This window comes from Argopecten irradians, chromosome 14 (genome assembly GCF_041381155.1).
Source record: "Argopecten irradians isolate NY chromosome 14, Ai_NY, whole genome shotgun sequence".
NCBI lineage: Eukaryota > Metazoa > Mollusca > Bivalvia > Pectinida > Pectinidae > Argopecten > Argopecten irradians.
This window is the reverse complement of record NC_091147.1, coordinates 1,255,451-1,268,722: the sequence shown is the minus strand read 5'-3', so window position 1 is coordinate 1,268,722 and position 13,272 is coordinate 1,255,451. Positions and strand designations below refer to the sequence as shown.

Sequence of the window (13,272 nt, the reverse complement as noted above, 5' to 3'; positions counted from 1 at the left end):
GGTAAAGTGACACTGATTTAGGTACAGCGATACAGCTTTAGGTATAGCGATACAGTTTAAGTTACAGTGATACAGCTTTAGGTACAACGATACAGCTTTAGGTAAATCGATACAGCCAGCGATACAGCTTTAGGTACATTGATATAGCTTTATGTACATATGTACAGTTAAACAGCTTTAGATACAGTTATACAGCTTAAGGTACAGTGACACAGCTTTAGGTACAGCGATACAGCTTTAGGTACAGCGATACAGCTTTAGGTACAGCGATACAGCTTTAGGTATAGCGATACAGCTTTAGGTATAGCGATACAGTTTAAGTTATAGTGATACAGCTTTAGGTACAGCAGCTTTAGGTACAGCGATACAGCTTTAGGTTAGTGATACAGCTTTAGGTACAGCGATACAGCTTTAGGTTTACATGATACAGCTTTAGGTACAGCACGTTATACAGCGATACAGGTACAATGATACAGCTTTAGGTTTAGTGATACAGCTTTAGGTAGGATATACAGCTTTAGGTACAGCGATACAGCTTTAGGTACAGCGATACAGCTTTAGGTACAGTGATACAGCTTTAGGTACAGCGATACAGCTTTAGGTACAGCGATACAGCTTTAGGTACAGCGATACAGCTTTAGGTACAGCGATACAGCTTTAGGTACAATGATACAGCTTTAGGTTGAATAACAGTTTGTTCACCTACTTACATCAGCTATCTTGTGCTAGTTAACACAAATGTACGACGACCTTTGACAGAACAATGAAACACGTGTCTTAATGTTGATAATGTTTATGTTTTTGTTATATATTATTGAATTATATTATAATTTCAAATAGTTCGGCTAATGAGACAATTATATGGACGATCTTGTGAGGCTGTAACAAAATCACAAAATTGTTCTACATTCCTAAAAAATATTGCCATTTTTTTCTGACATAGTAATAACAACTACTCCAACTCCGTATTAAAAATGGCTTTCCTCCTATATATATATATATGCTAATTCCAATACACTCTTACACTAAATTGTCTCTTAAAAATAGTTAAAATGTTACAATTGTCTGTGTTACATCCTTAATGATCTCATACAGAAATCCTGATTATCCTACAAATAAATTATTGGTTCACTAAAAACAATTACTAGTGTTAACATCAAAGTTACATGATATGTTAAATAAAATGCAACAAAAAATAAATGTTATCAATCTTTTCAGAAGTATATATATTTACATATATGTCTTACCATCCCTTCTCGTTAATATACATTGTGGTGCCCTTGTTAAAGTCACGTGCATTATCCGACGTACATCATCAAAACGTATATGACCAACGTGCCGGGGTTGAGCCAAGCTGTTCTTGTTCTATCACCAAAATATAACCGGATTTGTTTTAGATCACAGTTTGTTTTTGTGTTCTTGAGTAGAATCAACTGCCGCCACTTTGTCAATCGACGGAATTTCGGTATCATGTTGTCGTTTATCTGTTTTGATGAGATCCTCCATGTGTTTGCCTTTGGTTTCTAACAGTAACGAGGTACAACCAGCGGATAGGATCATCAACCCTCCGAACAGGAAATACATCAGGCCTGGACTATATTTGTTCTGAAATTCAAATGTGAAAAATGTATTGTATAAAAGTTACAAATGATTTTGATGTTGATTTGCAAAGTACTACAATTCGTAATGGCTCTTTTTGGCCCCTACATCTACCAAATTTCAAATTAAGTATATATAGAAATTAAGTTGCTGCGTTTGAAATATTGAATACGCCCCTGATAAAAACCTGATGCTATTTTTGTTGACAGAAAGTATGATTTTGCTATATAACCATGGTAACTTTACATAAATTATGCAAATTTTAAAATTTGGTCAATTTTGGCATATTTGTTGATATTTTTTCTTTTGAAAGCAATAGAGCACAACATAGAACAATCTTTATATTTTAAGGGAATTAGGAGACACGAAGAATACATCATTTTGAGAAATATAAAGTTTGTTCTTGAATGCGCTCTATGTTAACTAGATAAAAAACTGCATACAAAAGGCCAATTTTGATGAAATTTTTCCATTTTGCATAACTTTTGCATAATAAAGATGGTTGCCATGGCAACTAGACCTACTTATTACCTAATAGCACTATCAATTATGTCAGGTATGTAGTTAATATTTGAAATGCAAGATTCACACCTTGAAATAACAGACTTAAAAAATAGCGATTTTTGGGGGCCACAAAAGACCCTTACCATACCTAGTCCTTTATTTTTTTCATCTGTTGTCCAATTATTACCGTAATTGTCTTGTCTATTGTTGATGTTTATTTATTTATCTATTTATCTATCTATTTATTACTTATTTGTTTTTGTATTATTTATTTATTTATTGACTTATCAATATATTTCGTAGGTTGTCAAATAAGCTTGAAAAGCTTCAATCATTATATGTAGTCTCTGAAATTTAATGATGCTCAACGAATGCTTTTTTTCATCTATCAAGTTAGCAATTTTCTTTTCAGTTACAAAAGTTACTTCCTTTAATTCAAAAGTTCTATCTTCTTATTTTAAGCCAAGATCAAAATATTAGAAATAGTGAATTCCGCGAAAAAAATGACACTATGCCATATAGGAAATTAGTGTGCATGTATCAAAAGCAAAATAAATTATTGTATATGCATTTTTGTATTAATTAGACACATATAAACACAATTATACATCAGTTATTGATCAAATGATGGGTATCGTATCTGCCCTGTCGGCGGTGGAGCATATTTAAGTATTTTATGGAAGCGTGATATTTATTTTAAGGAAACTGTTAAAACAGTTAATTGGCAATACCTCGTATACGGCGTTTAGGAGAAATAGATAACAATGAAATTAGAGTAGACAGAGGTAAATTAGCGAAACAATACAAATCACATATAAACTTATTTTCATTATTTCTATACTTTGAGTTTACGTATGCTTCACACATTTACTTTAGAATCAAAAAACGTTACCCATGCAAACTGAAATAAGACACACTAGGTATAATGATGTAAATATGAAAACCGTTGAACGTCAGGTTATTGAATTACCATGTATTTCTTTGGTGTCAATCCACTGTCATAGTAGAGATAAGAGTTTTCCTATTATCATGTCGTGTGCTACATATAAATAAAGATATTGGTTGGTAAGGTAGATGACCGTGTCTAGCGACACAAATAAACAATCGAGCAACTGCAGCTTACCGCTATCTGTGGTAAAGACATATTTCAAACCAGATGTATGATAAGCCAGCGAGTAAAATTCCTTAAACATTACCACGACCTTTACTTCAACTTAATGAAAATCTATTTTACATTTGATGACTGGGTTTAATGAGTATTTACCAGGTAAATGACCTTCGGGGCTACCATTGCGCCAACACGTGATATAGAATTGTGTAGTCCGTAACCAATGTTTCTGAAAAATAAAACGTAAATAACATTTACCTTCAAACTTAACTTTCATGTAGAGTAATAGTACAAATGCTAATGTACAATACATAGTGTTATAAATGTTACCTACATTTCAGTTTACAAAAAATAGCCTAAATAGTAGTAACTTGATATTTATCATCATTCTATATTTCTATAGATTCTATATTCAATTCCAGGCATCAAATAGAAGGTATGTTTTGAAGTTTAACTCTATCAGAACAAATGATGCCACCCACTAATGTTATCATAAGTATGGACCATTTTACATACCGTACTACCGTTGGGTATGTTTCAGTGGTGAGAAGCATTAAAGCGGCCCACCCAGACGCCACACACAGTTTGGCTGTCAGTGCAAACCCATTCATCAGCTGACCCTTTACTGACCAGTCTGTGAACAAAGATCACGTGTGGATTATTACAACATCAGCGAAATAGTAAATTATCAATGTTTGATGTTTAAATTAGGATTCGTCCCGATACGTTCATAGGTTCGGCATTTTGACATCCCAATACATTCATAGGTTTGGCATTTTGTCGTCCCTATACGTTCATAGGTTCGGCATTTTGTCGTCCCAATACGTTCATAGGTTCGGCATTTTGTCGAGGTAGATTTCCTATTTCTATTACAATCTTACTTATAATAATTCTTGGTTCCGGGTATATAAGACACCGTATAATGTAATTTCAAGCTTTGCTTTCTTTTTCATTAAAATATTTTCAAATGAGAGCATCAGATTGATAACAAATCATGCTTGTCAAAAACATGTGAACTTTGAATCATATCAAATTATGCAATGCAAAATTGGTATTTACGTCTTAAAGCATATCAAGTTCTTTCATAAAACTAAAAAAAATAATGGATCATATGTTTGCAGTGTCAAAGGTACGGAAAATTGGGGAAATACCATTGAAAATAGGTATACACAATGTCTGTATCTGCCGGAGTACTTTTTATAATAGGTATAAAAAATGCCTGTATCTGTCGGAGTACTTTTTATAATAGGTATAGAGAATGCCTGTATCTGTCGGAGTATTTTTGAGAATAGGTATGGAGAATGCCTGTATCTGCCAGAGTATTTTTGAGAATAGGTAAAGAGAATGACTGTATCTGCCAGAGTAGTTTTGAGAATAGGTAAAGAGAATGCCTGTATCTGCCAGAGTAGTTTTGAGAATAGATATAGAAGAATGCCTGTATCTGCCCGAGTATTTTTGAGAATAGGTAAAGAGAATGCCTGTATCTGCCAGAGTAGTTTTGAGAATAGATATAGAAGAATGCCTGTATCTGCCGAGTATTTTTGAGAAAAGATATAGAGGAATGCCTGTATCTGCCGGAGTATTTTGGAGAATAGGTAAAGAGAATGCCGGTATCTGCCCGAGTATTTTTGAGAAAAGGTAAAGAGAATGCCTGTATCTGCCCGAGCATTTTTGAGAAAAGGTAAAGAGAGTGCCGTATCTGTCCGAGTATTTTTGAGAATAGAAATAGAGAATGCCTGTATCTGCCCGAGTATTTTTGAGAATAGGTAAAGAGAATGCTTGTATCTGTCCGAGTATTTTTGAGAATAGAAATAGAGGAATGCCTGTATCTGCCCGAGTATTTTTGAGAATAGGTAAAGAGAATGCCTGTATCTGCCCGAGTATTTTTGAGAATAGGTATAGAGAATGCCTGTATCTGCCCGAGTATTTTTGAGAATAGATATAGAAGAATGCCTGTATTTGCCCGAGTATTTTTGAGAATAGGTATAGAGAATGCCTGTATCTGCCCGAGTATTTTTGAGAATAGAATAGAAGAATGCCTGTATTTGCCCGAGTATTTTTGAGAATAGGTATAGAGAATGCCTGTATCTGCCCGAGTATTTTTGAGAAAAGGTAAAGAGAATGCCTGTATCTGCCCAAGTATTTTTGAGAATAGGTATAGAGAATGCCTGTATCTGCCCGAGTATTTTTGAGAAAAGGTAAAGAGAATGCCTGTATTTGCCCGAGTATTTTTGAGAATAGGTATAGAGAATGCCTGTATCTGCCCGAGTATTTTTGAGAATAGGTAAAGAGAATGCCTGTATCTGCCCGAGTATTTTTGAGAATAGGTATAGAGAATGCCTGTATCTGCCAGTAGTATTTTTGAGAATAGGTTTAGAGAATGCCTGTATCTGCCCGAGTATTTTTGAGAATAGGTATAAGAGAATGCCTGTATAGTGGATGCCTGCCGAGTATTTTTGAGAATAGGTATAGAGAATGCCTGTATCTGCCGGAGTATTTTTGAGAATAGGTATGGATAATGCCTGTATCTGCCAGAGTATTTTTGAGAATAGGTAAAGAGAATGACTGTATCTGCCAGAGTATTTTTGAGAATAGGTATAGAGAATGCCTGTATCTGCCCGAGTATTTTTGAGAATAGGTAAAGAGAATGCCTGTATCTGCCCGAGTATTTTTGAGAATAGGTAAAGAGAATGCTGTATCTGCCCGAGTATTTTTGAGAATAAGGTAAAGAGAATGCCTGTATTGCCGAGTATTTTGAGAATGCCTGTATCTGCCCGAGTATTTTTTGAGAATAGGTAAAGAGAATGCCTGTATCTGCCCGAGTATTTTTGAGAATAGTATAGAGAATGCCTGTATCTGCCGAGTATTTTTGAGAATAGGTAAGAGAATGCCTGTATCTGCCCGAGTATTTTTGAGAATAGGTATATAGAAGAATGCCTGTATCTGCCCGAGTATTTTTGAGAATAGGTAAAGAGAATGCCTGTATCTGCCCGAGTATTTTTGAGAATAGGTAAAGAGAATGCCTGTATCTGCCCGAGTATTTTTGAGAATAGGTAAAGAGAATGCCTGTATCTGCCCGAGTATTTTTGAGAATAGATATAGAAGAATGCCTGTATTTGCCCGAGTATTTTTGAGAATAGGTATAGAGAATGCCTGTATCTGCCCGAGTATTTTTGAGAATAGGTAAAGAGAATGCCTGTATCTGCCCGAGTATTTTTGAGAATAGGTATAGAGAATGCCTGTATCTGCCCGAGTATTTTTGAGAAAAGGTAAAGAGAATGCCTGTATCTGCCCGAGTATTTTTGAGAATAGGTATAGAGAATGCCTGTATCTGCCCGAGTATTTTTGAGAATAGGTATAGAGAATGCCTGTATTTGCCCGAGTATTTTTGAGAATAGGTATAGAGAATGCCTGTATCTGCCCGAGTATTTTTGAGAATAGATATAGAGGAATGCCTGTATCTGCCCGAGTATTTTTGAGAATAGGTATAGGGAATGCCTGTATCTGCCCGAGTATTTTTGAGAATAGATATAGAAGAATGCTGTATCTGCCCGAGTATTTTGAGAATAGATATAGAGGAATGCCTGTATCTGCCCGAGTATTTTTGAGAATAATAGAAGAATGCCTGTATCTGCCCGAGTATTTTTGAGAATAGGTATAGAGGAATGCCTGTATCTGCCCGAGTATTTTTGAGAATAGGTATAAGAGAATGCCTGTATCTGCCCGAGTATTTTTGAGAATAGGTATAGAGAATGCCTGTATCTGCCCGAGTATTTTTGAGAATAGGTATAGAGAATGCCTGTATCTGCCCGAGTATTTTTGAGAATAGGTATAGAGAATGCCTGTATCTGCCCGAGTATTTTTGAGAATAGGTATAGAGCCTGAATGCCTGTATCTGCCCGAGTATTTTTGAGAAAGGTTAAGAAATCGTATCTGAAAGATAGGTATAGAAGAATGCCTGTATCTGCCCGAGTATTTTTGAGAATAGATATAGAGGAATGCCTGTATCTGCCCGAGTATTTTTGAGAATAGGTAAAGAGAATGCCTGTATCTGCCCGAGTATTTTTGAGAATAGATATAGAGAATGCCTGTATCTGCCCGAGTATTTTTGAGAATAGGTAAAGAGAATGCCTGTATCTGCCCGAGTATTTTTGAGAATAGATATAGAGAATGCCTGTATCTGCCCGAGTATTTTTGAGAATAGATATAGAGGAATGCCTGTATCTGCCCGAGTATTTTTGAGAATAGGTAAAGAGAATGCCTGTATCTGCCCGAGTATTTTTGAGAATAGATATAGAAGAATGCCTGTATTTGCCCGAGTATTTTTGAGAGTAGGTATAGAGAATGCCTGTATCTGCCGAGTATTTTGGAGAATAGGTAAAGAGAATGCCTGTATCTGCCCGAATATTTTTGAGAATAGGTATAGAGAATGCCTGTATCTGCCCGAGTATTTTTGAGAATAGGTATAGAGAATGCCTGTATCTGCCAGAGTATTTTTGAGAATAGATATAGAGAATGCCTGTATCTGCCCGAGTATTTTGGAGAATAGGTAAAGAGAATGCTTGTATTTGCCCGAGTATTTTTGAGAATAGGTATAGAGAATGCCTGTATCTGCCCGAGTATTTTTGAGAATAGATATAGAAGAATGCCTGTATCTGCCCGAGTATTTTTGAGAATAGGTATAGAGAATGCCTGTATCTGCCGGAGTATTTTGAAGAATAGATATAGAAGAATGCCTGTATTTGCCCGAGTATTTTTGAGAATAGGTATAGAGAATGCCTGTATCTGCCCGAGTATTTTGGAGAATAGATATAGAAGAATGCCTGTATTTGCCCGAATATTTTTGAGAATAGGTATAGAGAATGCCTGTATCTGCCGGAGTATTTTTGAGAATAGATAAAGAGGAATGCCTGTATCTGGCCGAGTATTTTTGAGAATAAATATAGAGGAACGCCTGTATCTGCCCGAGTATTTTGGAGAATATTGATGACATATGTTTTACCGCTTATCTCTGCTGCGGCCACCATAAACCCTGCCAAACCTCCCAATGCTAGCAATGCTATCGCTGTTCTCCGGCGACCAATCCTGTGAGAATGAGAACTAAAGTATACAAAGTGGAAATACTGGTACCTATATGATTCTCTTCGGTTGCATAATGTTATAGATAGATACAGAATAAAATAGATTTACAATATTGATTATGAAGAGAATTCCAAACTCATCAATCCATCATTTTTCCCTGTGGTTACCTACATAGAAATAGAAATATTTAGTTTAAAACGTTGAAAAGATCATTTTCTTGTGAATAGTGACTCTGCTTGGAGATGTAAATCTATCAATGTAAGCCTAGTTGATATATAATTACTAACAGAGATAAAGTTCACTAGGATGATTTTGATGACCTTTAAATTGAAAAAAAAATAATGAGAAATCATTTAGTGCAATGAATTACGTACGTGTTTGACAGAAAGTACGTCACGACCTGGGCTGGAACCTCGACAGCACTAAGAAGAAACATATTCAGGTACAGATTTCCAGACAAACTTTGAACTCCGAACGAAATGCAGTAATAGCCGTACCCACAGGACAACCTAAGGAGGTAAACAGAACATCTTAATTACTGTATTGTACTACATAAGTTTGAAAAAACCCATATAGCCAGGCATCGTTACAATAATGGCATTAACTGTATTTAAACATAAAATTAGTTGTTACATGTCACCATCTTATATCCAGTAGACATGTTGTTACAGCGATGTTATCAACAACGAAATCCGTGTTAAATTCACCATCCTAACATCCCATTCGTAGACATGTTGTTTTCAGCAATATGTTATCAACAACGAAATCTTTTATCGTGTTAAATGCTCACCATCCTACACCCAGTAGAAATGTCGTTTTCAGCAATGTGTTATCAACAACCAAATCTTTTATCGTGTATTTCTTTTCCTCCGTTTTCATATCCTCGTCTGCCATAAAGCGTAGTTTCTCTAGATCGGGAGTTGGACGGCCATTCAAACTCGCCATCCGTCGTATTATCGTCTCAGCTTCCGCTATCCTGTTGTGGGAGACCAGATATCGGAAACTCTCGGGAATCGTCCTACAAAAATCCAAGTTTGGGCAATGGTAGTGTTTAACGTGATTAGAATTACTTATAACTACTAACTCCATATCTAATGTGTTCACCTCAACTACGCCACCATACATTTAGACACAGTGTAAATGCAATGATAACATAATAGGAATGCAAGTTGAAATAATTCATAATTATTCAATACATTTTTGTAGACAGATTAAATAATTCTGAATGGTGTCATTACGCTGTAAATTTAACTCGTTCTTATCTATAAGTAATACAATGACCTACCACCAGCATAAAATAAGAGGAAATGTCATTATAGCCGTGGCGTAGTGTAAATACTTCCAGTCATGGAGCCACATCGACACAAATCCAAATACGCATGCCCAGATACCCCAGGCCGGAAATGCTGTAACAAGCGCGCGATACCTTCCCGGAGTAAATTCAATCAGAAAGTTATAAAACACTGTCAAGTAGCATCCAATGCCAAACCCAAGACAGAAACGCAATATGGCAAACATTTCCCAAGAAACAGAAAATCCAGCAACAGTGTTGAAAATCACCATGATTAACAGTGAGAGGAAGAAGGTAGGCTTTCGACCAATGAAATCGGCCATGTGACCGGAAGTGACGCCGCTGACCAGAAGTCCCGCCATCTGTATCGTGGTAATGGTGGAGGCAATGGAGTCCTGATCACAAATCAACGTCCACTGAAACATGAAATATACATTTTATTTTATCATTTTTAATGAAATTCAGTGTAATGATCTTAATTTATTTTAAATGCATACAATGCTTATTCCTGAAAATGTATACTGTGACTCCTGTCAAATATATTAAGGTAGTTTAATGGATTATTCATTGCAATAGAGCTTGTGAAAAGTACCTGAAGATAAACATAAGGTTTTATTATTGATAAAGGGGAAACATCATTTTGTCAAAGGTTTGATTTACAAGGTTAACTGCCAAACCCATCTCCTACCCTCTTTTCCGCATGTCTCCGTTGGTATGATTGTGCATTATTTATCAACACTATTATGATATCAACAAAACATAAAAACACTCGCTCACTACTTATACCATCAGTAATCTAGTTCATCCCGTCCTTATAGCCGAGCGCCATGTCACAGTTGTAAGTACAAAATTCACGTTTTCCTCGTATTTCTGTCACTTTGAGTTTAAATAAGTATATTGTGCTTTTGCCTTTTGTATAAATTATAGTATGGTGTGAAATATTTCCATAACAAATATACATTTGTGTGAAGTGAGTAAGGGACACCTCTGTCATCGACTACATCCACCATACATAAATACATCAATGTTCGATTTAGAATAGGTGGAAACACCTATTTATGCTAGCATATGGTTTTATCATGAAGTTGATATCTAGACATTTGTAGTACTAGTGCATCCCTGACTCAAATGTTATAGAAATAATAAATAATTTTGCAGCTTTAGTTGTCATGGTAACCATCAGAACTACGCAGACATCAAGCTTCAAAACTTTTGTCATTTTTGTCTTTGTTGATAGTTTTACCAAAGAACTAATGGAGTACAATCTTGAACAAACTTGACATTTCCTGCGAATATATGTAGGGGTTCCTTATAACATCTTTCCGAGAAATACAAAGTTGTTCGAGGATGCGTTTAATGGTTTCTAAATGATAATATTGGACAATATTGACAACATTTCTACGCTATCATAATTTATGCTAGTTTAGAATGGTTACCATAGCAACTGCAACTGCACTGGTACACAACCACCATCTACTGTATTAAGGATGTACCCGATATTTGAAATTTAAAATTAAATACCAGAATTACACATTTGACAGATTTGGAAGTCAAACAGTGCACAAATCGTAAACACAGTCTTTAAACACATCGTATTCATTTAAGAAATGTAACAAATATTTCTAACAATGTGCACAACACAAAATACCAATTATTTACATTTCGACAGGTTTTTCGTAACATTACAGTAAATGCGCAATAAATGGGAGACATTTTTACATATTATCCACTAAAACACCATATAGATTGATGCATATAGCTGTCAATGAAAACCAAATGTGTACTGCTTTATTGGCATAGTTTGCGTTGTATTATTTATGAATGTTTAGATGAAAACACTATATGCATTACGCACTTTACAGTTTTAAATGTGAAATGAAATTGTTGTCCATAGCTTGTCTCCATGGTCTGCTACAAATCTTCATTTCACTGCACTGTAGAAGTAAATATAATAATTTTGACAGTAGTTATCTCTTATTTGTCCGCGTGAAATTAAAGCACATGCATAGCAAATTTTGTGATTCTCAAAATGGTAGTAAACTAACTTTTTGTGATAAATGATATATTAAAATCTATTCTTGATTCGGCAGATACATGTATAATTTTAATCATAATAGAATACTTATTATTTTGCCGTTATATATACACGATTAGAACAGTCCTGGAACGGATTGAATAATGTAACAGCCGATCTAGATTTTCAAACACGATTTCTACAATGACGTCATCATTTTTTCCGGTGTCTATGAGATATTTCAAACATGTTCATGTTCAAATTGCATATATTCATTAAATTTGGATCTTTGGAAAGGAATTAATTTGTACAATTTGGGACGTAAAGGTGTGCATTTGTCATTCACTGCCGACTGTATTGACACACGTTCAAATGACGTTCATGCAAAAATGATAACGTTGTATCACGTCTTTGCATATTACAGAGTTACTTCCATTGCGGATAGGTATCCAATTGTTACGTCATTTTTTTTCTCTGAAAACAAACAGATGACGTCACAATCAATATCTACCCGCAACGGCAGTCAACTCTGTAGCATATAAATACGGCCTAGCGAACACACAATAGAAATGTAAACATTGTGTTTTATAATAGTATTACCAACCTCATTCACAATGGTGTTCATGTCATCCTCAAACCGAAACTCGACACAACTGTCAACAGAGACGTTCTCTGGTGGACGACAGTGCTGGTAGGAAACGTTCAGGTAACTGTTATTGATGACAACTGGCAGGGCAGTATCGTTCCTGACATCATACATACATTCCCACCCAGGCACGGCTCCAGCAAACGACATCATCAACATGCTCCATGTGGCACCCAGCTTACTTATCATGGTTACCGTAAACAGGAAGACCTGGAATCTTGAAAAACCGCCACATTCGTCGATGAGTCCCTCCAGGTAAGCACTTGTTGCCGACATTGTTACCTAAAGGAAGAGCAATATTTTGTACGCACAGTTAATTTTATTAAGAGACCGCCAAATATCTGGGTCAGTAATCACAGCATTTGGCACAGTAATATGCTAGAACTAATGAAAAAAAGGTTTCTTAAGTATTTTTTTATCTATAGCTATAGCATTCAAATATCTTTCGATAACGTGGATAGCTTGTATATAAGAGGTATATATCATGTCAAATCAATAAGGAAAGAAAAATATTTCTCATCGATTCTAACAAGTAAATAAAAGTATGAAAAAATTGCCTTCATTGTTAACTCTTATACTTACCGATTACAGTTTTCCACTCAAACTGATGAACCCAATAGGCTATACAAGAATATAAGCTATATAAGTACTGGTCAACAACATCCAATCTATAAATGTAATTAGAGACGAAGGAATTTCCGTCTCGTGCCTTCAGTATAACTAATCTCCTACAATGAGTTTCGTAACGTCTACTCATCCGTCAGTCCCGACAAAGTCATGTTGAGTAACATGTACTGTACTAAGTCACCATTACTTCAGTGTACCCAACAGTCCCCTACAAAGTTATATGTTTAGTAACATGTACTGTACTAGTCACCATTGCTTCAGTGTACCCAACAGTCCCCTACAAAGTTATATGTTTAGTAACATGTACTGTACTAGTCACCATTGCTTCAGTGTACCCAACAGTCCCCTACAAAGTTATATGTTTAGTAACATGTACTGTACTAGTCACCATTGCTTCAGTG

General features: G+C 35.6%; 1 protein-coding gene across 1 annotated transcript; it reads right to left on the bottom strand.

The window, feature by feature from the left end:
* Window positions 1–777: 777 nt before the first annotated feature.
* LOC138307974 (solute carrier family 22 member 21-like) lies at window positions 778–12,849 on the bottom strand. Its single transcript, XM_069248924.1, has 9 exons — window positions 12,827–12,849; window positions 12,203–12,526; window positions 9,579–10,000; window positions 9,084–9,311; window positions 8,668–8,802; window positions 8,214–8,296; window positions 3,728–3,845; window positions 3,368–3,440; window positions 778–1,605 (listed from the first exon to the last, which is right to left on the bottom strand). The coding sequence occupies exons 2-9, from the start codon at window positions 12,518–12,520 to the stop codon at window positions 1,399–1,401; spliced, it is 1,584 nt and encodes a 527-aa protein (XP_069105025.1). The 5' UTR covers window positions 12,521–12,526; window positions 12,827–12,849; the 3' UTR covers window positions 778–1,398.
* Between the last annotated feature and the right edge of the window lie 423 nt (window positions 12,850–13,272).

Coding starts and splice junctions, on each gene's coding strand:
- LOC138307974 (XM_069248924.1), bottom strand. CDS start 12,520: ATGTCGGCAACAAGTGCTTACCTGGAGGGACTCATCGACGAATGTGGC. Junction 10,001..12,202: donor TGAACACCATTGTGAATGAG/GTTGGTAATACT, acceptor TTCATGTTTCAG/TGGACGTTGATTTGTGATCA. Junction 8,297..8,667: donor ACGTACTTTCTGTCAAACAC/GTACGTAATTCA, acceptor TCATTCTCACAG/GATTGGTCGCCGGAGAACAG.